The 27020-nt window shown below is 60.2% G+C and overlaps 1 protein-coding gene across 5 annotated transcripts in view; it reads left to right on the plus strand.

Annotated features, from left to right (window-relative positions):
- The window catches only part of CAMTA1 (calmodulin binding transcription activator 1), an 875067-nt gene that overhangs the window by 779625 nt on the left and 68422 nt on the right, over positions 1–27020 (plus strand). For 4 of the 5 annotated variants that reach the window (XM_036854334.1, XM_036854351.1, XM_036854359.1 and 1 more), the window contains 4 exons: positions 4261–4401; positions 5901–7741; positions 13311–13437; positions 18713–18847. In XM_036854334.1, the coding sequence (XP_036710229.1) occupies positions 4261–4401; positions 5901–7741; positions 13311–13437; positions 18713–18847 (2244 nt within the window). Of the gene's footprint in view, positions 1–4260; positions 4402–5900; positions 7742–13297; positions 13438–18712; positions 18848–27020 lie in introns of those variants that run through there. The other variant, XM_036854403.1, reaches the window with a different exon arrangement.

Below are 27020 nucleotides of genomic sequence, written 5' to 3' on the forward strand. Positions count from 1 at the left end.
AAAGGCCCTATCTCCAAATATATTCAAATTGGAGGTTAAGGTTTCAACCTGAGAATTTTGGGGGGTACACAATTCTGTCCATAACAGAGTGACAGGGCAGCTCAACCTGGGGTCAAGTTAAGCCTACCTGGCCAAAGCTCTCCACCTACAACCCCCACAAGGCTGGGATGGAGCAGGTATAAGCCAAGTGGCCCTCAGCTGGCAGCTGGCCCCAGGCAGGGGTGGGGGTGGAGGATTCACCCCCATACCTTCCCCAGCCCCCTCCTCCAGATCTCAGCGGTTGGCTGCCTCTTGGGTGAATTGCTCATCAGAAGATGCTCTCCAAAGCATGGCCCCATGCTGTTGTCACCGATTTCCTTTTGATTATTCAGATTAGTGTTAGCCCGGCTGCCCAGCTCTGGGAGGTCGTTAGCGTGAGCGTCGTGTTCAGGCCACGTCAGCATCGTCGGCTTGCAGACCAGTCCTCCCACAGGGCCTGCTGCACTCCGCCTGGCAGAGCCAGTGTCGGGCCCAGGTGCGGGGTTCCCTGGGCAGCAGCAGGACTATGGGCGGAGCCGCAGAAGTACCCTGCAGCACCCCACTTTCCTCTGGCCAGTGTGGCCCTCTGGCCACTCCTGTCCTGTGCAGGCCTGTGAGGAGTCACCCACGCCCGCCTTCTCCCTCTCTGGTACCTTCCTTGCCCCAGCCTTCCTGGGCACACAGGACAGGCCCCCCTGCATCACCTGAGCAGCCCGGGAGCACCGTCCAGACCTCCTGAATGGGGAGCTTTAGAGGCTCCCCGTCCAGGGATTCGGCAGGAAACACTCAGGCCACCCCCCGCCCCCAGGCGGCTGACTGTGGCCTGGGAATGAGGAGCCCTCCACCGAGACTCAGAGAGCAGAGGGGACGATGTGGCCCAGAGCCACCAAGAGGTGATTTGGGTGGGGGGGGGGGCGGGGAGGTATTCCCTTTTCTCTTTCTGTGCCCTCCGCCCCAGTTCATGACCTTACATTTCACCAACTGTACCTTTAATGGGTTTCCCTTTAGCTGCTTTTACGAAGGAGGAGAGGCAGTGGAGGGGGAGGGGGCCAGCGTGAGTGTGTATCAACCTTCCTTCCATAAAGCATGCTTTTCCCAATAGAAATCTCCTTTCCCATTGATTCATTACGTGTCGGGAAGCGGAGCATGACATGTTAAAAGCCGTCTTGATAGTATTTGATATTCGGTACTAACAGCTTACCACCTCCGAGGAGGGGGCTCCTCTCCCCTCCCCCACCAGAGGGGGAGGGAGGCAATTTGCATATTGGATGGGCTAAGACAGTAGGTAATTTGCATTAAGCATCCAAAAATTCTCTGCTTGCAATCTGTCACCCTTCACTGGGTTTTCATTTTATAACCTTCACAACATGAGGAGACGAACAAGAAGCAGGAAGAACGCAGGAGCTGCGCCCGCACGGGGGCTGGAGGAGGCTGGTCTGAGCGGCAGTTGTCAGCACAGGGGGGGGCCTGGTCCAAAATGCCAGAACGTTCCAGCAGAGGCGACTGGCAGTCCGGGGGTTAGCGAGCCCACCCAACGCCAGCACCCCAGACCTTTGGGTAGGGTTGGGTCCTGCAGCCAGAAGCCAGAGGTGGGGCTGCCTGAGCCTAGCTCATGTCTCCAGAGATTCAAGTTCAGACTCGGGTGGGCCGGAGAGGGTTCCCTGAGAACACCTGGTCTGGCTTTGCAAAGAGCCCCTGCTCCAAGTCCTCCACAGGTAGAAGCGCCCGTGATGAGCTCTGGAGATGCTTCTGGTCTCAGACTTGCAGAATCTGCAGACTCGGCTTAAGACAGAGCCCTGTGTTTGTCATCCTGACTGCATGTGAGGAACTCATGCAGAGCTTTAAAGAAAAGTCTAGGCACCCCTCTGGAACCTCTGGGCTGGGGCAGGACATCTGTGTACAGCGGTTTGAGTCCTGCCCTCTGGCCCCCACCCTCAGCCTCTGTTTTCTCATCTATAACATGAGGATTCTGGAAAAGGTCCTCAGCCAAGGGGGCCCCAGGTGTGAGGACACGCCCTGACCCCTGAGTCCTGCCTGGGCCAGGCCCCTTCTGCTGTGATCTATTTTCCATATTGGATTTCCAGGTAGAGGTTTATTTGCGAAAAGTGCTCCACAGCTATGATGAGGTTTGCAAACCCCTGGCCTGGGCTATCCCTTCCAGCTGCCAGACAGGAGGTGGGTCTGAGCCAGCAGGAGTGCAAGCTTCCTGGGGCTGCCAGAGATTTTCCCGAGGGATCCCAAGGGGAGGCGCCGTCCACCTGCAGAAAGGTGGGCTGCAAACACCCAACCCCTGGGCATGCACGTCATACAGGGCTCCAAACAGGCGCCCACGACTTCAAATCCAGGCAGCTGAGCTAGCTCGAGGCAGAAGCCATTCAGCCACCATCCCCTCTCAATGACCCGCCAGAATTCGGGACCGCCAGGAACAGGGCTAGGACCCCAGCGCTTTTGAAGGAATGAGCGGCAGAGCCCGGAAGAACTCCCAAGAGGCCAGAGCCTCATCAGAATGGAGTGGAGGCGAGGATCGTGGGCGAACACCTGGGCAGGTGCAAGGAGAAGAAAAGCGGTGCCCTCGGGGGATTCCCAGCAGATCACGACCCTCACACCGGGATTTTCTTTGAAAAACCACTGAAGTTCTACATGAAGGCGCGGTCGAGGAGCAGAGGCATGAGACGGACGGCGCCGTGGAGCTCTCCCTGCAGCGTTCCAAGGCTGAGCCGTCTGTGGATTTCACAGCAGGAAGCTGCCTTCCCCAGGCCTGTCCCCAAAGCATCGGCCAAGCTGCAGGGCAAGGCCAGCATCGCGTGCTGTGTGTCACCGTCGTTGCCATCATCAACATTAATGGTTATGACAACAGCTACTCTTGGCGGGGTCCACACAGAGTGCCAGGCAGGAGACTGGGTTTCCTCCGGGCCACCCTGTGAGGCAGGTACTCTCGTATTCCCATTTTGCAGATGAGGAAACTGAGGCTCAGAGAGGTTTAGTGACTTGGCCAAATTCACACAGCAAGTACAGAACAAAACCTGGACTCCAATCCACATCTGAATCCAACCCAGCTCCTACCCGCTGTGTAGACTCTCCCTGTGTGTCTCCTTGTGCCCCTCACAGAGCAAAGGCAGGCTCTGCGAGTTGTGAGAGTTCTTCCCATGGAGTCCACGTGAGATCAGGAGAAAGCAAATTGTTCTTGCACTGGCAAAGCCCCTGGCCTCTCTCTAACCTGACCCTGTGCCCTGATGCCCTGCTCCTCCTCTCAGACCACCAGCTCCCACCGTCCACCCCCTTCATAGGGACCTGGGTCCCTCCTGAAGCCCCAGGCACCAGCTCCAGCCCCGGGGTTGTGGATTCACTGCCTCTGGACCCGGCCCCCCAGAGCCACCAGAGAGGCCCCCCAGGCTCAGCCCCCCGCCTCTCAGCCAGGTCTGCTCCAGCTGAGAGAACACAGCAGAGCAAGCGGGCGTGAAACTCAGTCAGTCCACACACCCAGCCAGGCAAGTCGGTTATTTTAGACTTCCAGCCCCATCCTGCCAGGCAGGTGGGGAGCCCACCCTCAGTCATGCTGGGTCCCCCACTCCAACACCAGGGACAGCAGGGGTCCAGGGTTGAGGAGGGTGGAGCCAAAACGCCAGGGCGGCCGTCCGGGTGGCGGGCCATCAGTGGGCACCCACAGTGCCCAATCTGCCATCCCTCGAGGCCGGGAAGTCTGGTGAGAGCAGGAGGCTGAAGCGCTCCCCCTCCGCCACCCGCCGGGGCTGGGCATCCATCCTGCTGGGAGCCGTTCTCCCCAACCTCCACCACGTCTCCGCATCTCCACGACCTGCGGTCTGCGGAGGTCCCTCGGCCTCCGGCACCTCCCCTTCCCCATCCTCGCTCTCTGTCCCCTCCACTCCAGGACCCCCTGAAGAGCCACCCGATGTACTTGGACTTTGCGGAAACAAAAGCAACTCCCTGGGCCGTCTACTCCCCCCACCCCCACCCCGCCATGCGCCACAGGAAAGGAGGGCCGGAGGCAGAGGGGGAGCACTGAGGTCCCCAGGGGAGCAGGGCAGCCTGGCGGGGCAGCCTGGGCCTCCCTTCTCTACCCTCCTCTCTCGCTCCTCCACTCCTTACGGCCATCACTTCACGGTGCCTGGGGCCGGCGTCCCAGCAGAGAGGGGGCCGCGCTCAGGGCGGGCCCCGGTCCCGGCCCTCGCAGGACGCCCCCCGCAGGCGTGGCCGCTGACCGCCCCGTCTCTCTCCCCACAGTCCACGGCATCAAGTGGACCTGCAGCAACGGGAACAGCAGCCCAGGCTTCTCGGTCGAGCAGCTGGTGCAGCAGATCCTTGACAGCCACCAGACCAAGCCACAGCCGCGGACCCACAACTGCCTCTGCACCGGCAGCCTGGGTGAGCGGGGTGGCCCCCGGCGGGCGCGTGGGCACAGGGGGCGCTGCCGGGCAGCGGGCGTGAGGACCACAAGGGGAGAGGGGGCAGCCAGGAGCCAGGCCACAGCACCGCAGCCAGGGCAACTCTCCCTCGTCCTGCCCGGCGGGGCCGGCGGGCAGCCCACTTCGGGCAGGAGAGAGCAGTTTCCGGAGAGGCAGTGCCCTCTAGGAATGTGGGCAGCAGGGTCAGGAGTGCACAGGGTTGGGTCTCTGTCCACATCCACCCGTAGCAGGTGCCCTCCGGGCCCTGGGATCTCGGGCATCAGCAGCAGGAGCCCAGGTCCCCGGGCCAACACAGGCTTTTCTGGGAGATCAGCCCTGAGTCAGTGGGACCACTCAAGCGAAACCTCTTGCTTTCACCTCTGTCTCCTCCAAGAATGTAAAGCGTCCCACATCTTCTGTCCCGATGTGTCTGTGTTTCCGATAATGGTATCTGCTCTTGGAAATGTGGTTCTTTACTCCCTAGCTGCCTTAATTAGCTATTTCCATTAGAGGGTCATGTCACTTCTCTGCGAAGTCTTCATGCATTTAGGAATCTTGGTGAGTCTGTAACAGGATCAGGGGAGAATTCACCCTTTTATCAAAAGCGGAGTCACCCTTATCAGATGGAATGAAAATTACGCCCCAGTGGAGGCCTGGGGGCAGAGCCCTGAGTGCAACTTGCTCAGAAATGCTCAGAGCCTGAGGTTCTTTCTTCTCTGCCACTGAACTGGGGGTTAGGGCTGGGTCCTTGCTCAGGTCTTTAGAAGGATTTCATCCCACAGAGAGCCAAGGAAAGGCCCGGGCTAGCTAAATGGAGTGGGGGGTGGCCCCAAATACCTTTCTGCCTCTGGAATAAAGTCTAGAACCCTCTTTGGTCCTGGGGCCTAAGAGCTAGTCCAGGGAGAGTACATTGCTCTCTACCCACCGCACCCCCAGCCCCCTACCATCAACCACCGGCTTTCAGTCCCAGAGGGGCTTCCTGGGACACTGTGGCCTGAACAGGCGTGAAAAGTTTCAGGGGAGGGGAGAAGGCCCCGGCCACCATCCCAGACTGAGCCATTCCAGTGAGTGAGTACGCCTCGGAAGGTGGGAAGGATTTTCCTGGAGTACGACATTCTCCCCAGCCTCTCCTTCCCCGCCTCCTATGCACTGGGGCTGTTCAATTACTATTTGAAAAGAGCATCAGGGACAAAGCCCCCCAGTCCGGAGGGTGGTTGCATAGGGCACCTGAGAGCCTGGGGTGGGGTAAGAGGGCCTGAGTCCCTGAGGGTCTGTCCCACGGCAGCCCCGAGGGGCCAGAGCCAGCTTGGACTCCCAGGCTGGGCTCTGCCAGACCCCAGCGCTCAGGGACGGGGCCCACTGCAGTCCTAGCTCTGACACTCTGCGTGTGTGTGTGTGTGCGTGCGTGTGCACGTGTGTGCGTGTGCACGTGTGTGCGTGTGCGTCTGCGTGCGCGTGTTGCGCTTCTGATCTCCGCAGGAGCGGGCAGCAGCGTGCACCACAAGTGTAACAGTGCCAAACACCGCATCATCTCGCCGAAGGTGGAGCCGCGGACGGGGGGGTACGGGGGCCACGCGGAGGTGCAGCACAACGACGTATCCGAGGGCAAGCACGAGCACAGCCACGGCAAGGGCTTGAGCCGCGAGAAGAGGAACGGCAAGGTGGCCAAGCCGGTACTGCTGCACCAAAACAGCACCGAGGTCTCCTCCACCAACCAGGTGGAGGTCCCCGACACCACCCAGAGCTCCCCCGTGTCCATCAGCAGCGGGCTCAACAGCGACCCGGACATGGCGGACAGCCCCGTGGTCACGGGCGTGTCCAGCATGGCGGTGGCCTCCGTGATGGGGAGCTTGTCCCAGAGTGCCACGGTGTTCATGTCCGAGGTCACCAACGAGGCCGTGTACACCATGTCCCCCACCGCAGGCCCCAACCAACACCTCCTGTCGCCCGACGCCTCTCAGGGCCTCGTCCTGGCCGTGAGTTCCGACGGCCACAAGTACGCCTTCCCTACCACGGGCAGCTCGGAGAGCCTGTCCATGCTGCCCACCAATGTGTCCGAAGAGCTCGTCCTCTCCACCACCCTCGACGGGGGCCGGAAGATTCCAGAAACCACCATGAACTTTGACCCCGACTGTTTCCTCAATAACCCGAAGCAGGGCCAGACGTACGGGGGCGGAGGCCTGAAAGCCGAGATGGTCAGCACCAACGTCCGGCACTCACCACCAGTGGAGAGGGGCTTCAGCTTCACCACCGTCCTGACCAAGGAGATCAAGACCGAGGACACTTCCTTCGAGCAGCAGATGGCCAAAGAGGCCTACTCCTCCTCCGCGGCGGCCGCGGCGTCCAGCTCCCTCACCCTGAGCGCGGGCTCCAGCCTCCTGCCGTCGGGCGGCGGCCTGAGCCCCAGCACCACCCTGGAGCAAATGGACTTCAGTGCGATAGACTCCAACAAGGACTACACGTCCAGTTTCAGCCAGACGGGCCCCCACGTCCACCAGACCCCTTCCCCGAGCTTCTTCCTGCAGGACGCCAGCAAGCCCCTCCCCATCGAGCAGAATGCCCACAGCAGCCTGGGTGACTCTGGGGGCACCTTCGTGATGCCCACGGTGAAAACGGAGGCGTCGTCACAGACCAGCTCCTGCAGCGGCCACGTGGAGACACGGATCGAGTCCACTTCCTCCCTCCACCTCATGCAGTTTCAGGCCAATTTCCAGGCCATGGCGGCGGAAGGGGAGGTCACCATGGAGACCTCGCAGGTGGCCGAAGGGGGCGAGGGCCTGATCAAGTCCGGGGAGCTGCAGGCCTGTAGCTCCGAGCACTACCTGCAGCCCGAGCCCACCGGCGTGATCCGCAGCGCCGGCGGCGTCCCCCTCCTCCCGGGCAACGTGGTGCAGGGACTCTACCCCGTGGCCCAGCCCGGCCTGGGCAACGCCACCAACATGGAGCTCAGCCTGGACCACTTCGACATCTCCTTCGGCAACCAGTTCTCCGACCTGATCAACGACTTCATCTCCGTGGAGGGGGGCAGCGGCACCATCTACGGGCACCAGCTGGTGTCAGGGGATGGCGCAGCGCTTTCGCAGGCGGAGGACGGGGCCCGTGCCCCCTTCACCCAGGCAGAGATGTGCATCCCCTGCTGCAGCCCCCAGCAGGGGAGCCTGCAGCTGAGCAGCGCCGAGGGCGGGGCCAGCACCATGGCCTACATGCACGTTGCCGAGGTGGTCTCGGCCGCCTCAGCCCCGGGCACCCTGGGGATGCTGCAGCAGAGCGGACGGGTGTTCATGGTGACCGACTACTCCCCAGAGTGGTCTTACCCGGAGGTAAGCTGTCACTGCCATAGCCTCCCGCACCAGCCTCACCTGCCCACCCGCCAGCACCCAGCGAGGGGTGCTCGTTTGCGTGTGGCTGCCCTTCCCTTGAAGCTCTGGACCCTGCAGGTGTCCCCTCCCTCTGTCCCCACGGTGCTCGAAATACCCCCAGCTCTCTCAAGCGGTGTTCTCAGTCCTCACAGGAGCAAGTAGCTTTAAAATCAGGGGTCTCCTCGGAGGCCAGGTGGCCCTCCCAACTCTGCCAGATCAATGTTTGCTGTCACCGCTGTCACCTGGCTGATGTCTTAAGATTCCACCTATGTTTTGCTTTGCCTTTTTTTTTTTTTTTTTTTTTTCGAAAAAGCATCCTAGGGCTGCTGGAAAAAAATTTGGAAATCACCACTATAGACCATCTGTATCCTCCATTGCTTGTGATTTGTTTCACAAAACAAAGCAAAAACAAATTCCCATCAAATTGAGAGGGAGGGTACAGCTTCCAAAGAGTCATCTGTGAGATTTTGGTGGTATATCCAGCCTCTACAAAATCAAAGGCATCCCCCAACCCCACAGTCCGTCTCCCTTCCGGGGGGGCTGAGATCTGACATTGAGAATCACTGCGCCAAAGCCCAGGACCGCAGGACGACCCAGGTCTTGCCACGGTGGCCCAGGTGCTTAAGGAAGGAACCTTTGCTTTTCCTCCGAAGTAGAATGGCGTAGGAAGGGGACAGAGTGGCCCGAGTGTTCCCTAATCTCCTGCTGCCCAATAGGACATGCTCCCTGACCCCTCCCAGTCGGCCTGCCAGGTGTTTGGAGAGCAGCATATTGGGACCCAGATCGGCACTTTCTCCCCTGGGAGATGGCTGCCCACGGCTCCCTTGGCTCCACTGCCACCTTCCCTAGACATTAGGGCAGGGGCTGCTGCCCAAAACACCAAGGGAGGGGTGCTCCTAAGAGGCCCTGAAGCTCATGGGGTACCTCAGGGCAGTGATGCAGACCCCGCAGAAGGTCTTCCGACACGGGCAGGGCAGGGATGCTGGCTAAACCCGTGCACGTTCCAGCCCCAGGCGCTGGCAGGGGCTCCCAGGACGAGGTCCGAGTTGGGACAGGGTTAACGGGGTTCCCTGAGAAGTGCAGCATTTCTGAGAGCCCGTGTCGGCTTCCCAGTCTCCCCCGGGCCCTGGTGAAGGGGACACTGAGGCCCAGGGTGGAGGGCAGGTCTCAGGGGGCACCCCTGGGTGTCATTCCTGGCTCTGCTGTGATTTTTCCCACCCTGTGACTCAGTTTGCTCACCTATCAAGTGGGGGTGATAATAGTACTTGCTTCTTGGTAAAGTCTTTGGCCCGTAGGAAGTAATCAATAGTTTCTTGTTATGTTATTGGTTATTACTCTGTGGCCATCCCGACTCACGGCCCACTGTGCTCCTTTTCGTGTCCTCCTGCCTCGGCCGTGGCGAAGAGGCTGCGTATGAATGCCCCCAGCTCTCAGATGCCACATCAGCCCAGGTAGTGGCCCCCGCTTGGGACAGGAGCATCCCAGAAATACAGCAGGTGTAAGAGCAGCTCTGCCCGTGCACCGTGTCCTCGGGCAGCAGGTTCCTCCCAGCTCAGGGGTCCAGAGGTGGCTGCCCGACGTGGTGAGGAGCACGGGGCTGGGGCTGCACAGTCTGGATTCAAATCCTGCCCCCCACTTTACTAGCTGGTGGTGACTTCGGGCAAGGTCGCTGCCTTTCCTGTCTCTAAGATTGGGGCAATGCTAGCGCTTTCCTCACTAGGTTGTCAGGACTGAGCGAAGAGCTCCAGCAGCCCTGCCCCTTCCACCCACCTCCAGGGACTCCCCCTACCCCCACGGACCCCCAAGACTCCAGAAGACTGACTCAGTTTCCTCTTGGTGCGGCTCGCTGTGACCCCATCCCCTGGGGTGAAAGGTCAGCTCAGCCCAGCAGCTGGCTCCCCATGGGGATTAAGAAAGCAATTCAGAGGGGCTGGGAGGGAGGCCTGGGACTGGGGTTCAAGGAGGTCAGAGCTGGGGGTCAGGGCACCGGCTCTCGGGCCTGCCTCCTGGGCCTCGGTGTCCTGATCTGTAAGTGGCTGAGCAGAGGTGGCCTCAAGACCTCCAACCTTGGAGATTTGGTCCTTCCTCAGGATGCCCTGAGGCACCCCGGCGCCCGTGTCCTGCGGGAGGAGGAGCTTTTTATCCCCGGACTCAACCTGCGAGCTGAGTGCACATTCCTGGACGGGTCCAGGCCCTCCTTCCAGCCCCTGGGACCTGCGGGCACTGGTCAGGGGCTCCTGGCAGGCCTGGCCCTCTCTGTCCTGTATCCGAGCACCGGCCTGCAGATCCCTAAACTGTACCTCGGAGAAAGTCAGTTCAGCAGCTCGCCACGCGAGGGCGGCATGGGAACGAGAAAGGAAAGATGGCCGGGCACCTCGCAGAGGGAGCGGCCAGCCCCGCTTTTCCAGAAGCTCTCGATGCTTCCAGCTACCGAGAAACAAAAGCAGCTCAAATTCAATTTGATTTGGGAAATGCGCAGATGCCACCAGCTGGGCCCTTTGGAGCCCAACGTGGCTGCTCGGAGAGGGCTCTGTAGAGGCCCCAGCGGCTCTGCCGGCCACTCCCCACCCCCCCGCCGTCCTCCCCCACCCAGTCCAGCAGCAGGGGCCGCCCCTCCTGGGTTCTCCTGCAGGGGATAGCATCTTCTCCCCTGTCCTTCCTCTCTCCTCACAGCAACGCCCCCACCGGCGGGCATGGTGCCCTTCGCCCTCCCCCCTTCTCCGCTGGGAAGAAGCCCGCCTGCCACCTGTGTCAGGAACCCGGATCTAGCCAGTCGCTCAGCACCCTCACCCAGCTCTAAAATTCGAGGGTGCCCAGGCACTCACTTCGCAGGGATGCTAAGGCCAGGGCCATCTTGCTGTCTCTTCTTGAGCATCCCTCCCTCACCACAGGCTGCTCCCGCTTCCCCTCTGCTCTGTCTGCCTCTTCACCTGCACGCGCACACACACACACACACACACACACACATATGCTGGAGGTGCCCCTGGGCCCCCAGGATCCGCCCTAGGGGCATCAGAAATCCAGGTCCTTTACTCAGGGCTCCCAGGGCACAGAGACCTCAGATAGCATGTGTTGCTGCCTCTCCTCCCCCAAACGCTTCTGCGTCATCTCCCTCCACGGACGCTCCTGCCGCACCAGGCACAGGAGGCTGCAATTAGAGCCGTCAGGTGCCCGCGTCACAGCGATCCAGCACAGCCAGGCCGATGTTGCCATGGAAACCATCTCCTGAACTGATGGATGCTGAGCCCCTCCCGCAGCAGTTTCCATGGCGAAGGTCCTGATGTTCTCCAGTAATTTCTGCAGTCCTTTGTTCTTCACAGCAGCCCTGGCTTCATGCTAGCAGCTATTGATTGGGGTTATTGGGGGTTTTTTTCTTTCTTTCTTTCTTTTTTTCTCACAGAGTAACTGTCTGTGGCCTTTTGAAGACACTGCTCTTCCATTGCCCAGGATCCAGGGCGGATCGTGCCCTGAGCTGGCCTCTGGTGCCCCCAGGCATCCCAAAGTCAGGTTCTACCTGTGCCATATGGTACATCTCCCAGCCAGGAACCCACTCCCAGCCTGTGGGCCCAAGGATGCTGGCTCCAACCCCACCACTCCGACAGAACTCCAAATCTCTCTGCGGAGCCATATATCAGAACCAAAGAATGTCAAGGCCAGAGGGTCCTTAAAGTTCCAATGCCACCCAGAGAGGTTGGGCCACTTGCCTGAGGACACACAGCTACGAGGGGCAGAGGCAGGCCTCCTTCCTTTGGCTCCTGGTCCTAAGCTCTGTCTACTACCCTCCAAACTTTGATTGTCTAGCAGTAAGATGACTTCTCCAGCCATTCCAGGCAGAAGAAGGAAGGCCCATCCAAGAGCACAGGTGGAAGGCCTTCCAGTCTGGGAGAGTCCCTTCCATAGGCGAATCTCCCTCCTGTGCTGGGCTATGAGGGACCCACTTCCACCTCATCCCTGGAAACAGCCCCTCCTACTGCTGATGCCCAAGGCCAGCCCTGGGCCAGGTCTGCTTCCAGGAACATTGTGCGCAGCCTCAATAGCCAGTCCTGTGTCAAGGCCGGGGTCCCTCCAGAGCACGGATGGGCCAGTGCCAAGGACAGGTCACCCAAGAACGTGTGACTGAGCAGGAGAGAACGTCTCGCTGGCGTTAGGAGCAGCGGGAGAGCTAGGGTCTGGCCTCTCTGGCCTGGAGAAGCAGGGGAAGGAGGGCCTCAGGCCGCACTCCTCACCCCCTCCACCCCTGCCCCAGTCTCCAGGAGGCGCGCCGCTCAACCTTCTCCTGCCTGGACACTAGGTGGTGCTCTCCACCCTGTCCTGGGCAGAGCTTGGCCCCCTGCCAGGAGAGGAGGCTGGAGGCCGGGGTGGCCCCCACCCGAGGAGGACCAGGAGAGCCAGAAAGGCCAGCCACCCCACCTTCTGCACCCCCAGGGCAGGCCTCCCTGACTCAGTTACCCGGCCTTCCCCTCAGCTGTCTGAGCTCTGAGTAGAGCACCTGCACCTCCTTGCCCACATCAGGCAGGACAGGCTGCTATCAATCACTAAGCTCGGACACTAGAACAGGACTGCCCAGGGCACCGAGACATAAGGCCACCCTCCTTGCTCTGTGGCTGCCCGGGCTGGTTCCAGCCAGAGGTCAGGGAGCACCTGTACCCTTCCTGTGCTGTCCTGCGCCTGGGCGCCTCTGGGATCCTTGGGGGGCAGGGCCCTCTCCCCTTGAGCTGAGCAAGGCCATCTGAGCCCCACTCCTGCATCCCCCTTCCCCCCACTCCCCCGCTCTCGCCCTGTGGGAGCAGCTGCTGCCCAGCCAGGCTGCAAGCACATCAGTGCCTGCGTGTACCGTGTCTGTACACAGTGAGGGGGCCGTCTGGCCACCATGGCAACCTCTGAGCCCCTCCAGCTCTGAGCCTTCCTTCCAATTTTCTGTTCTGCTTTCTTTCTCATCACCTTCTTCATCCAGCCCCCCCCCTTCGCTGCCCCCTCCCCTGGCTATCCCCACCACACCCTGGGCATCCCGGGTCTCCCCTCATCTCCCCGCCAGGATGTCCAGTCCCTGGAGGCCACTAAGATGCTCAAGCCCATTTCCATAGCTCAGTTCACACAATCTGTCCACAAGCAAATGACAGAGAAAGCCCCTTCCCTCCCCTCCGCTTCCTCTCAGGGGTCCCCCCGGCCAGTTCTCAGGTGCATCCTGGGGGGAAAGGCTTGAAAACCTTTGTGCTCCCTTCTGCCTGGAGCTGAAAGTTCCACTTCCAGGAGGGGGTCAGGGATCTGAACTGTTGGCCCCCGTGCTGGGTGCCAGCTGAGGAAGGCAAGGAGCATCTGGGGGCCCCTGAGGCACCTGGGGGAGGAGGGCTGGGGCCCTTCTTCCCGCCACACTCCTGAAACAGTGGTTCTCAAAAGTAGGGCTTATGGGTATCGGCAGTCTGCATTTTCCACGAGCACATGGGCTGGGGGTGCAGCCACGGGGGCCTGTGTCCCTCATCCCTCCCTCTGGGGCTGACCCCCGCCCCCCGCTGGTCTCTGTTCCCTCCAGGGAGGAGTGAAGGTTCTCATCACAGGCCCGTGGCAAGAAGCCAGCAATAATTACAGCTGCCTGTTCGACCAGATCTCAGTGCCTGCGTCCTTGATTCAGCCCGGGGTGCTCCGCTGCTACTGCCCAGGTGAGAGGCCGCCTCCCACAGAGGCCGCGGGGCCCCAGAGCGCTGGACTCCGAGTCGGCCTGGAGGGGGTGACCTGGAGCAAGTGGTGTCATTACTCTGGGCCTCGGGTTCCTCCACGGTGAAGGAGTGGGTCCCGGATCAGCTAGCATAATGGCATCTGTTCTGGACTCATGGCCCCCTTAGCATGATAGATGGGGGCACAGGTGAGCTCGGCTGGGTTTTGAAGAGAGCCTGATGGAGGACTGCTTAGACAGCCAATGCGCCCGGGTGACACACCCAGGACTGGTCACGGCAGGGAGCTCTCCTCACCCTCCACCCGAAGGGTCACAGGAGCCGGTGAGAGCCAGGCGGGCAGAAGGGCCCCAAAAGGAGCTGAGTCTGGGGTCGGGGCCACAAGGCCGCCCTCTCTCCCCGCCGCCCATGCCGCGCACAGCTGAAGCCACACAGAAGTCACGAGAACAAGAGGGCCCAGGCCATGCGGTCCACGGGGCCAGTCCCCTGCGGCACAGAGCGGGTCAGAGAGGGATGGAGGAGACCCGGCAGACCGCAGGGGAGGGGGCGTCAAACTGAGAATAACCCACACAAACCCCTTTGAGAGGCTGGTGGCGCCAGCCACCCCATGGCCAGCAGAAGGCCCTGGCACGCCGTCTCCTCTCGCTCTCAGGGCCCGGAGGCCCCGGGTGCCCTCCCCACGGCTCTGATCTTCTCCCTGTCACTCGGGCAGGGCCCATCATTGTCCACGCAGCTTGGTGTCCCTGTCTGGTCAACTTGCCCTTGACCTCTGACCATCACCTCCTCCCCACTGGCCTGTTGGCTCCGTGAGGACAGGGTCTGTGTCTTTCTTGGTCACCACGTGTCCCCCAGGGCTCGAAAAGTGCCTGGCACATCCCGAAAAGGGGGTGGGTGTTCATGAAGGAACATGCTCGTGTTCTCTGTTCCCTGGGTTGGTGCTGGGGGGACCCCTTGACTGGCCCCTCACACGCATCATTAGCTCCAGGGACGACCCGTCCAGCTGGCCCAGATGATGGACGGAAAGGCAGACGAGGAGGCGGGTGGGGAGGGCGGAGGGTCCCACTCCGTGTTATCTGCAGTCTACAAAAAGGAGAGAGACAGAGAGAGAGAGAACGTTCCCCGTGGAGGACTAGGGGTGGGAAAGGGAAGTGGGGCCGGGGTCCCCAGGGCAGGAGAAGAGCTGGCCCGTGCCAGGGGCCTGGTTCACCTGGGGTGGTCCAGCTTGAACCTCCGGCCGCCCGAGCTGTCGGCCTCACTCCGCACCATCCCCCTAGCCTGGGGCTCCCGAGCTGACATGGAACATTCTCTCTCTCTCTCTCTCCATCTCCCCACGCAGCCCACCGGAGCAGAATACCGCTGCTCCAGGGCTGGGCTCACGTGCTCGGCTTCCGCTTGAACGCAGCGGCCTCTGCACCGCAAACATCCCAGGCAGCCAGGGCTGGTGCCTGTGGTGGCCTCCTCTGCTGGCCCTGCCCCCGCCAGCGGCCTGGCCGGCTCCCACTCATCTCCCCCTGCTCCCAGGCTCCCAGCAGCCCTCCTGGGGCTGGAGCGCAGCCATCCTGACGCCAGCCAGGCTGGGTCAGCCTATCACAGCTCGGGGCTGCGTGTGGCTAACGCAGGCCCCCCACCTCCACTGGTGAGGTATGGGGAGGGGCAGCGTGTTATTAACTCTCCACTTATCACCTGCTGCTGGAAAGGGACTGGCCCAGCCTATAAATAGATGCCGCTTCCTGTACCTGGTTCTTGCCTGGCTGAAGACCCAGACCTTGCCTGTCCTGAGTTATCTGACCCCTCCAAAAAAAAAAAGATTGGCCTTTGCATGCCGTCCGGGTGGCGTCCCAGGCCAGGACCTGGCTAATCCTGGGTGCCGGAGCAGTCCCGTCATGCACGTCCCAGATCAGCCAGTCACCATCGGGTGACTTGAGCCCGGAGGTTGACTTCCCTAAGTCCCCATTTCTACATCTGTAAAAACCACCGGCCAGATGGGCGAGGGGCTGAGATGAGGGCGGGTCCAGGAAGCTCCTGGCTTACAGGCTCAATTCATGAAGCTGCTCACGAGTGAGGCCTTGCTCTTTCTGTCCTGGTTGGGGGCAGGGGAGTTGGGAGAGGGGTCCAGGGCTGTTTAGGTATCAGCAGGCAGTTCTCCTGGTCCCAGAGCATCTCTGGGTCCTCAGAGCTGGCAGGAGAGTCTGCCCAGGTCACTATGCCTCCTCGTGGGTTAGGCTTTCCGAACATCTTGCATCTTGGACCCAGAGAGGCTCAGGCAGCCTGTGGGCTGGGGGGCCCCGCCCTGTTCCACCCCTAACCACAAAGAGGGGGTCCCTTTTGGACATCCTTGTTCTGAGGCCCAAGCTAAAACATGTCACTCAGTAAGACAGCAGTGGGTGCTGCATGCATTCGTTCATTTCTTCATTCGTCAGGTAGTTTGCCAGGCAGTGGTAGGTGCCTGGAATGGACCCAGCCCCTAACTCTAACCTTGACCGCAAGGAGCTCTCAGTGCAGGAAGGAGTTGGTCATGCAAGCAAGCCACACCCTGGGGGACAATGCTGGCTGCTCAGGGGCCTCTTCCCTGGGTCTCCCAAAGCCTTGGGGAACCTGGAGCTGATCTTAAAGAAAGGACACTTGAAGCCAGAACCAAACTGACCTCACCTAAAAGAAGGGCTCAGAGGCCTGGGAGCACAAGCCAGGTCACCAGAGGAGCTAGAATGACATGAGACGAGGGGGCACAGGGGGTGCAAATGGCCCCTGCCCACCGGCCTGGTGCACATGCCCAGGCAAAACAGCTGGGGAGACTCGACCCTGAGCAAGAACATGGTTCTGGGCGGCTCCCCCTCCTTCACTGGCCGCAGAAGACACACAGGCATGGAAACTGCCTCTTGCAAGATTCCAGTAGTGTTCCAAGGTCAGGAGGGAGAAAACCAAGTCAAGCCACTGAGCTGTGGTGAAGCAGTGGTGAAGGAGGACTTGGGATTTAGGAAAGGCAACCTGGGCTTGGGAGAAGATGGAGGAAGCCCCCCCAAAAAAGACTTTGTTTTGGGGCTTCTGGACAGCCCCACGCTGGATTCCTGGGAGCCACCAAAGGCAAAAGATGAAATTCAAAATGAGATGAGCAAGTGCACTGCATTCTGAAGCAATTCACTCAACAAACAGGTATTGAGGGGCCATAACAGGCCAGGCACTGACCTTGGCCCTGGGCGTACAGAGGTGATCAGGACAGACTGGCTCCCAGCTCTCACAGAGCTTACATTCTACTGTAGGAGATGAAAAAACAAACAAGGAAACAAAGAAATAACCAAGATAACTGGAGAAAACACTAGAATATGGTAATATGATAAGGTAACTTGGGAAAAGGGACGTTCCTTTGGACAGATCCTCTCACAGGCTGGGACATTAGGCTGGAACCTGAATGATGAGATGGAGCTGGTCATGGGAAGAATGGGAGGAAAACATCTGGCAGAGGGCAAAGGAAGTGCAAAGGCCCTGAGGCAGGAACAGGTTTGGTAAGTTGAAGAAATATAAAGGTGGGGTGAGTTGGAGATGGCTAGGTTGGAGAAGATGGCAGAGAACAAATCATGTCCATCCTTCTAAGTCATAAGAAGGAGTCTGATTAGGTTGTACTTGCAATGGAAGCCATTAGTTTTAAGTGGGGAGTGGCTTGATCTAAATTATGTCTTTCAAACATGAATCTGGGTGTGTGGGAGAATGGATTGTAGGAGGGAAGAAGGAAGCAGGGAAACCATAGGAAGCGGCAGAGGGGTAATCTTTCCCGATTTAAGGAGGAGGGCTCCCTTGGGCAACACACTCCCACTGATTTCCTGTGGAGGCTTTGGAGCGTGCCCCCCACCCTAACACCATCCCAGCAGAACAGGTAGGTCTCAGGTGTGCTGAAGGTGCCCTGGGCAGGAGGCTAATGCAGGAGTCCAGGCATCTAGGCAAGACATGATGGCAGCTTGGGTACCGTGGTGGCCATCAGGATGGAGAGAAGTAAATGGACCCAGGACTTGCTGATGGACTGCCAGAGGAGCGAAGCTGAGTGGGCTCTGATGGGGCGTTCGCTGACGCCCTACCCTCCTGTTTGGTAAACCAGGCAAATCTCCAGGGAAGGCGAGTGGCCACGAGCTTGGAGATCTGCCTGGGGACGCCATCAGAGCCTAGGGAGGTCTGGACTTGGCTGGGGCCCCCTGCCCAGAGAGGCGCGGCAGGAGCTCCAGTGGTACCCCACCCACCATGGAGCCAGCTTGTGATCTGGAGCCGAGGGACCACACCAGGGTGGAAAGCACAGGGAAAAAAAACACACTGGTCATCTTGGGGCAATGACTTTCCGAAGACCTGCTCTGGGGACCGTTGCGTAACACATACACCTGGGATGGAGAGAGGCCACACGTCAATGGTTTGGTTTTCCCGTGGGCAGCGAGGGCTGCATCAGAAGACCTCAGAGGGAAGCCAGAGCTTTACTCTGCCCTGGGGAGCAGCTGACTTGGACAGCTTCCTCCAGTCTAAGCTTTGGAAAACCAAGAGCCCAAACAGTAACACGATCCCTGGGTGCGTCCTCCCTGGAAATCTGTCCTGGGGAGGCCCTGGGCGCTGGTTCCAGAAAAGCAGGGCAGAGAGCACAGAACCCTGCTGTCTACCGGAGGCTGAGGCCCGGCGGGGCAGAGCAGCCTGCATGCACCCAGCGGCCTCACCCCCAGAAGCAGCTTCACCCCCAGAAATGAAGCAGGTCTCTCTGCCACGGGTAGGCTCTCCTCTTGGGAACAGTGAGAATGTCCCCTGCGTTACTCAACCAATAGCTTTCATTGAGCCCTATGTCAGGGTCAGAGCAGCTCACGAGGCCCATAAGGGCCGGTCTTCCCGAAGCTTGACATCCAGGCGTCGGGGGTAGACGCAAGGTTTATGCCAGCCTCCAGCCCGGCACCACTGGGCTCAGAGTAACAGGCACAGACGAAGCTCTTGCCTTCATCGGGGATGCAGAAGAACTTCTGAAAATACACCGAAGGCCATGCTAAGTGAGTCAGGACAAGCTTGCCGGAAAAGGTGAAACAGAGAAATAAGCACAAAGGAGTCCAAAGCAAATGCTGCACCTAAACGCCCCCCCCCCCCCCCCCCGCATTTTGACCTCGAGGAATGAGCAGGCCCAGGCAGGGCTAATCCATGAAGGGCAGTGGGGAGAGGGTCCTCCTGGCCCTTGGGTGGGTACATGAGGCTGGAGGGTGCCCATGCCCCGCCCCCCTCCCTCCCTGACAGCTCTTTCTTTTGCTTTCAGCCCATGACACTGGTCTTGTGACCCTACAAGTTGCCTTCAACAACCAGATCATCTCCAACTCAGTGGTGTTTGAGTACAAAGCTCGGGCCCTGCCCACACTCCCATCCTCCCAGCACGACTGGCTGTCACTGGACGGTAAGAACAGCGCTCGGGTCACCTTGCCAGGCCCCAAGGGAGAGGGACACTTGGGAACCCTGTGTGCAAGGTGTGAAAAAGGAGGAAGCATCCACGTTTCCTAACTTCTGCTGCTCAGGGTGCAAGTCTCACCTCGGGAGGACCGGCTGGTCCGCATCCTCAATCTCGGTCTTTCCCTGGGACAGAGTGAGTAGGTGAGCTTGGACCCAGGGCTTGCCGGGGCATCTGAGTGGCCAGACCAGCCCCTGAGCTGCTGACAGGCCCCTCTCCGGACAGACCTGGGGCAGCAGGGTCCAGGCATCCTCTGCTGCCCCACCCCCAGCCCCAGGGCAGTTTCTAGAAGCAGAGGGAGCTCCTGGAGGCCATCACCAAGCCCTGAGCCTCTCACAGGCAACAGCAACGGGCGAGGCTGGGGGAAGGCAGCCCAGGTTGGGCTTCTTTCTGATTCCAAGGCCTGGACTTCAAGGCTGTGTGTTGAGTGCTTCTGCCTTTTAGGGACCGTGAGCCACACCTTCTCATGGAAGCCCTCCCCCACCCAGCTGAGGGCGGAGGGCCAGGGAGCCCCCAGAGGCTCCAAGGCGGGAGGCAGGACGTGATGGCCAAGGATGCTTCTCTGAGAGCCGCTGGCCTGCTGCAACGGGGTGCCGAGCAGTGGCTGCACCCCCTGGGGCGCCAGAGGCTCTGCAGAGAAAAGTTGCAGAGGCTGCCCTTCCAGGCCCGGGCATGCCCAGGGGAAGCCCCGGAGCTGGCCTGGGGGGCTGAGCTGATGGTCTGCTCTGGGCACCGAGACAGGGTGGAGGGATGGCTTACACCCGCCCTTAGTATCAGGGCAGCCGCAGAGGTGCCCGTCTGTGGGTTACCTTGCTAGAGACCTTGCCGGCCCAAGGTGTTGGGTCTCAGCTAAGCTGACCCGGGCCCTCTGTGGGGGTCAGTTCCTTAAGCTCCCCTCCCCCATCCACAGCAGCCCTTTGCCTTCTCCCTTCTCAGACCTCCCCTTGCTACTGGTCGCTGGAGGCTCTCTGGGCTTGGGCACATGCCTTAGGCAGCTTTCCTGGGCCACCCAGTGTGTAGTAAATCTCTGCCTCATCCCAGCCCCGGCCCCAGCAGTGACAGGGTGTCTGGCAGCTGCCCTGGCCACTGAACCCTCCGAGCTGTTCCCAGAGGTGGCTTTGGGTCAGCGGGCATCTGCACCCTGGCAGTGGCTGCCTGGGAGCACCAGGCTGGCCTTGGCAGCCACCCTGGCCGAGGCTGAAGCCAGCCAGCGCTGTGGCGATGACCTGAAGGATGTAACAGAGAAGGGCAGGGTGACCAGGGGCTCCCGTTCAGGAAATCCGGTTTCAGTTTTGCAGAACAAATGGGAAAGGGAACAGGGAACGCTGCAGAGCCCTGGCTCTTCCTCAGTGTCCAGGTCACTTCACCAGGGTGCACTGCGGGATGCAGGGACCAGTCAGTGTCGGACCTGCCTGGAAGATGGAGCCCTTCAGAAAGCCAAGTCTAGCCAGGCAGTGCCTTGCCTCAGGGCACAGGAAACGTCAGCCGTCCCCCGGGAAGCCCAGAGGGCAGGCGGTACCAGGAGGCTGCCAGCAGGAGAGGATGCTGTGATAGAGATCATGGGGAAGGGAAGCCACCTTAACCGCTTCATGACAAGCACACCCCTCAGTCCTCGGCCACGCAGGACACCTGTTCCCCAGCAGCCCCCTCTGCCGGAACTTGGAGCTCTGAGCTCCATAGGCCTCCAGTTGAAATAAGCATCCCCCCAGCCCCTGGCAGAATACACAGGAGAGATGACAGGAGTTGGGGAAGGGACGAGGCAGGGCCACCCCCCTACAGAGAGCAGATGGGGGCCCCGAAGGACCCCATGAATCTCTTTCCCTTTGCGCTTGGCCAGGCATCCTTTCAATAGTGGGAGGGGAAGGGGGGCCAGGGCAGAGGAACCGTGAGACGCCCACCCTGCCAGGGTGGAAGAGTAAAACTAACCTCTCCTTGTTCTTTTCCATCCCCCCCCTCCCCGCCCCCAAAAATGAGTACAAGTGACTTATCTACCCAAGGATCATTTTCCCAGCATTTCACCAGCCTGATACATAATAACGGTGGGGGGAGGGGAGCAGAACCGCAGCCGCAGCGCCAGGGTCACAATCCTCCCAGTGCAAAGGGGACAGCTGGGACAGCCCAGAGGGTGGAGGTCCCCCGGGCTCTGGCCAACCCTGTGGCCTGGCAGTGAAGAAGTGTGTCGAAGAAGATGCTGCAGCGACCAGACTGTCAGAAGCCTTCCTCTCCTCTCCCCTCTCCTCCAGTTCCGCAGCTCCTTCCCTCTGCCCCTCCCGCCCCCAAGGTTACCGGGCAAATTCTCAGAGCCGCGGGGACGTGGAGGTGCGCGCGCTGCGGCCAGGGGGAGGGGCGGCGGTGGAACGGGAGGGGGCGAGGGGACAGCAGCGCCGAGCGAACTGGGGTGCGGCGGCCGGGCGGCGCGCGTGCACACACAGGCGCACACACAGACATACACACGCGCATGCACACGCGCACACACGCACGCTTGCACGCCCGGCGCAGCTGCAATGCAGGGACCCTGCGCGGAGCGCTGGGCAGGTTGCGCCAGCGCCCGCCCCACGGACTGCGGCACGGCTCGGTCCTCCCCAGCCCAGGGGAGAGAACGGGGACGTGCAGCCAGGGCTGCGCGCTCTCGCGCCGGCGGCCGCCTCCCGCTGCGCGCGCTCCTGGTCCGCCCCACTCCACCCCCGTCCGTCGCCCTGCTTGCCATCCTGGGGGCGCTCTTTGCCCCTCCCTCCATCCCAGAGGGGGAGAAATGTTTGGGAAGAGATTTCAGCTTTCATTTGTTTAAAAAAATGGATTTGTTTGCCAGACTAAAGGCTGGGTGGGGCACGCGGAATGGAATCCGCGCGCGCAGCAGCAGCCGCGGGGGCGCAGCCTTTGTCCTGGGCGCAGCCTTTGTCTGAGCAGCCTGGCCGAGCGGGAGGCGATCGTCCCCGCGGAGGATCACGGGCGCAGGGGCCCCGTGTCCCCAAAATCTCAGTTGGACACAGCCATCCAGGCGGAGACAAGCATGGAAACGGGGGAGGAGGGAGAACAGGGAGGAGGGGGCGCTGCCGTCGGCATCTACCCGCTCCAGGCCGATTTTGGGGGGAGCACAGTCCTCTGGGTCTCGGGAGCTGCAGCGCTTCTCCCAAACTTAGGGCACTTGCCCACCCTCCCCAGCCCCTGCACTGTGACCTCTAGAGGACACAGGCCCTACAGGCTGGCAGCTTGCGGGCCACCTGTTTGTCTTATGAAGGATTGAATGCATGAGCGAGTAAGTGCCCACAGGACACATCAAGAGAGCTTCATCCAGCCCAGTGTTCAAGAAGGCTTCCAGGAGGAAGTGACTCTTCCACTGAGACCTCCAGCCTGAGCAGGCGTCAGTCAGGCTTAGAGGGATGGGAAGGAGTATCCCAGGGGGAGGGGGCAGCAAGGGCCCCAGGCTGTGGAACAGCTGCTTCCTTTAGCCAAGGGGCTCTGGGAACAACCAGCTTCACCATTTCTTCCCCCAGAGGTCCAGATTCAGAACACATTTCCCCAGGCCTCTTGCATCAGGACCCCAGAGTGGTCCGGGGTGGGTCAGCTGTGCATCTGGGGCGCAATGGGACCTCTTCCAGGCAAGAGGCAGTCAAGCAGCCAGTTTACCCAGGGACCGTTTTCTGAGGGCCTCTGGGAAATGTCCCTTCTGCCTGCCATGGGTCCTGTGGACACAAACAGCCAGGGCTGTGCTGAGCGTGGGGAGGCTGTGCTGTGTGCTTAGATGGCCTCGCCTGGGCCTGTGTTTGCAAAAAGAATAAAGCCAGGCCACCTGACCCTGCGGCTCTGGAGCAACGGGGTGGGGCGCACATCTGGCCAAGGGCACTAGGACACCTTTAAGAGATCCCTGTCCCTGGAAGAAAGGTGAGTGGAACTTCTGGGCGCCTGGTTCTTTCCCTTGCAACCAGCTGATGCTCCCCAAGGCCCGGGCCCACCCCTACCCAGCTGAGCCCCTCTCCAAACCGGACTAAGCCGCTTATTCTTAGACTCTATTTTCAACTGCCTCTCGGGCAGCTGAGCCTCCTGCCTGAGTGAGAGGATTGGTGAGATGCACGGATGCAGCTTTCTTGGGCTCAGCCAGCCAGCCACCTGGGCAGGTCTCCTGCCACCCTCGGGTGGGGGAGGGACCTTGTAATCTCAGGCAGAGGGAGGGAGCAGGAACTCACATCTCATCGTCCAGGTGCCTGCTTCAGCATATGAAGCCTTGGGGCAGGGCGGACACCCCCGGCAGCCTGCCCTCCAGCTCACCGGGGCCAGAGGAGGGTATCTGGCAAGCCAGCCTCTGGGGCAGCCTCACTCCGGGTTAGAGGTGTGGGAAGGTGGGAGCCTTGCCCCCTGTAAGGAAGTGGAGAGAAGGAAAAGCAAGATTTGGCCTCCTGGTTTGGCCTTCTGTGACCAAACCTTCTGTGCTAATAGATGGAAGATGTGTAGCTGGGACGGTCCCCAGCTCTGTCCCCCTCCCCCCCCCCCCCCCCCCCACCTCCCAGCTGCCTGTCCCTGGCATGTGGCCATGCTCCTGCCAGCCTCTCCCCTGCTGGCTGGTTTCTAACAGCAGCCTCCAGCCACCAGGAGTGGGAGACCACACACTGAGCCAGAGGCCAAGGGTGCAGCCCAGGGGCAGCAGGAGGGGCCCCTCCAGCTGTGAGAATGGCCCCGGGGAAGCTTCTGGATGCTTCCTCCCTCCAGTGAGGACACTCCAGGGCTTTCAGTTGAGTGTACCTTGCTGGCTCCTCCTGGCCTGGCTCCCTCCATCCTGCAGATCCCCCAGCCCGCCTGCCGGTCTCCCTCCTCTGGGCCCGTGATGAACTGTCCACATGGGAGAACATCAACAGAGCCAGACAGAAAGTGTATCACTTTTACCAGATAATGTGGGGAGAGGAGCAAATGTTAAGTTGTAGTGAAGTTTAAATGCCACTGTTTTACTGAAACAAATACAGTTTGTTTCATGGGGTAGAATACAAAATTCAGGAGAGTTTTTTAGATCAGACATAGAGCATCAGTGAATGGTCTTGACTTTGGAGAGTGCCTTGAACCACAGGCAAAGTCAATGCCCCGAGGGCCCATGTCCTCCTGCCTCTGGGAGCACTTTGAAGAAGCTTCAGAAGCTTGGACGCAGGGGTCTTCTCTGTAACTGAGAAGGGGCACTGAGAAGAATCTTCTGGCATTCACCTAGAGTGGGGTCTGGGGCACGCTCCAGTGGGTTAACTCATGGGTGTCTGGGTATTTCTTTACATAGCGGGGACCTAAGAGATAAGTCGGTAGTGGCAGAAACTGATTTGAGCCAGTCTTTTTTTTTTTTTTTTATAAATTTATTTATTTATTTATTTATTTTTGGCTGTGTTGGGTCTTCGTTTCTGTGTGAGGGCTTTCTCCAGTTGCAGCGAGCGGGGGCCACTCTTCATCGCGGTGCGCGGGCCTCTCACTGTCGCGGCCTCTCCCGTTGCGGAGCACAGGCTCCAGATGCGCAGTGAGCCAGTCTTCTACTTGGGACGTGAAGCTGAGTGGCAGGAAGGGCCTCTGGTCTGAGCTGCAGCTACCCAGCCAGGGCCTCGCTCCAAAGCACAGGCTCCCTCCACATAGTCAGTGTCTGTGCTCTGTGGGGTCCACATCCTTACAGATGGGGGTGGGTGTCCTTAGCCCTCCTTAGGCAGAAACCAAGGGGCCTGGTGCTCAGATGTCCCCCGGAGGCGTGATCTCCTGCTGCTTGCGGCTGGGGCCACAGCGAATGGATCTGGGTGGCAGGGATGGGTCACCCTGGGGCTGGGCCTCACCCGCCTCCTTGCGTCAGTGACAAATGGTGCCCTGCAGAGAAACGGCAAGCCCAGCATCTGCAGAGGCTGAGGAGACAGACCCTGGGTCCTCATCCTGGCTATTGGGGCAGGTAGCAAAGTAAAAACCAGTGGGCGAAGACCCGGAGCTCCGGCAGACGTGGCCACTCCCGCGGGGGCAGCTTCCGGCCACCGGGGGGGCAGGTGGCTCATCCTGAGGCACGAATCTGGGAGGCTCAGACCCTCCGATGGTCAATATCAACCGACTTATCCTTGACTGTTGCATGAGTTTCCTGGCAGTTCTAGAGGCTGGAAGTTCTAGAGGCCCTGGTGCTGGCAGGGCCATGTTCCCTCTGAAGGCTCTAAGGGAGAATCCTTCTTGCCTCTTCCAGCTTCCGGGGGCCGCTGGCAACCTTTGGCGCCCCTTGGCTGGTGGCAGCATAACTCCAGCCTCTGCCTCCGTCGTCACATGGCGTCTTCCTTCTCTCTGTGTCTCTGTGTCTCTGTTTTCTCTTCTTACAAGGACACAGGTCATTGGATTAGGGCCCCACCCAATCCAATGAATTCACCTTAAACTAGTTACATCTGTAATTAACTAATTACCAAGACCCTATTTCCAAATAAGGTCACGTTCTGAGGCAGAGGGAGAAGAGAGAGGCCCCGGAGAGCGCAGGCTACGTGAACGTTAACAGAACATTCCAGAAGGAGGAGCTGGTGATGGAGACTGAGAAGGAGCAGTCAGGGGAGTCGGAGGGACACAGAAAAGGGTGGGGTCTCAGAGCCTAGGGTCAGGGGGCTTCACAAGGGGAGGAGGTGGTCCCTGGGGTCCCAGGTGCTGGAAGTCATCCAGTGGATTAAAGACCCGGCAGGCCCTGGGATGCTGTCTCCAGGCCCCTCCCTTCTCCCTCTGCCCACTCTCCGTGAGGGCTTAGCCCCGCCCAGGACCCTCTTTACCATCTGTAAGGGTAAAGGTGCACTGATAGGTCCACCTTTGTGCCTCTTCTCAGATCCAGAACCTTCCATCTAGCTGCCCCAGGACATCGCTGCTCCGGTTTTCTTGGGCAAGTCAACGTGTCCCAAATGTTACTCACAATTGTTCTCTTGTTGCCACGCGCCCCCTCCCGACCCTATACCTCCTACAACCTCAGCAGAAAGTCCACCCCAGAGTCATTCCTGATACCCCCTGCTCACGCCTGCCCCCCCCAAGCCCGTCACCATCCTAGTGGCCTTCTCTCCCTAATTTCCCCCACTTCTCTCCATCCCCTCTGCCACCACCCTGACTCGGCCCCAAATGTTCTTGCACATCCTACTCTGGCTCCTGGCCTCCACTCTTGCCTCCTTCCACGAGGGTCATCCCTTCTTGCATCACCAGGCACCGCTCTGACTCCGGGGGACCTTCGTTCTCGTGGGCTTTACGTTCTAGAGGCGGGAGAAAGATAACAAACACATCGCAGAGGAAATATCGGGGCACTTACCGCGGGCAGCCTGGTAGAGGGTGCCAGGGTGGCTGCTTGAGGTCAGCGGCCGGCGGAGGCCTCTCTGGGGAGGCGCTATGTCAGAAAGGACGCACACGCTAAGATCCTGGGAAGGACGTTCCAGGCCGAGGGAATCACAGAACAGAGTTCCCTGGGAGACACGGAGCCTGGTGTGTAGGGGCCGCCCTGGTGAGCAGGCTAAGGGGAGGTGCAGCGGAAGGAGAAGGGGCCGGGCCTCCGGGGGCCCATCAGCCTGGGCAGGGGGCTGGGACTTTATCCTGCGGACAGCGGGAGGGTTATAAGCCAGTGAGGTGACACACTCAGTTATGTTTTCAGGACCACCCCGCCCCCGCCCCGGCTGCTGTCTGGAGCATGAATTGTGTCTCTACTCACAGGGCGACCACCCCGGCCGCTCTTGCATCAGTGCGGGCAAGAGATGAGAGTGGTCCGACAAGGCCGGTGAGGATGAATCCCAAGAGACACAGTTTGGGGACTTTTGGGGGGTAGAGTCATGGGCCCTGCTGATGATTTGAACACGGAGGATGAGAAAGAGAAGGATGGGTAGTGCCTAGATTTGGGGCTTAAACAATGGTGGGGGACAGGGGACCATTTCCTGAGATGGAGGAGTTTGAAGAAGGTGGGAGAGAGGGAATCTCGAGTGGGTTTTGGTCATATTCTCGTTGACAGCCTATTAGAGTTGCCGAGTGTACAGTTGGGTTGGAAAGTCTGCAGGCCAAGGAGGGGTCCAGAAAGGAGATAAAATTTAGATGTCATCAGCTCAGCAATGGAATTTAAAGCCATGGGTCTAGAGGCAGTTGCTCCACGAAAGAGGGTGGATAAAGGAGAGGAGAGGGCACAGGG

Source organism: Balaenoptera musculus, chromosome 1 (assembly GCF_009873245.2).
Source record: "Balaenoptera musculus isolate JJ_BM4_2016_0621 chromosome 1, mBalMus1.pri.v3, whole genome shotgun sequence".
Lineage (NCBI taxonomy): Eukaryota > Metazoa > Chordata > Mammalia > Artiodactyla > Balaenopteridae > Balaenoptera > Balaenoptera musculus.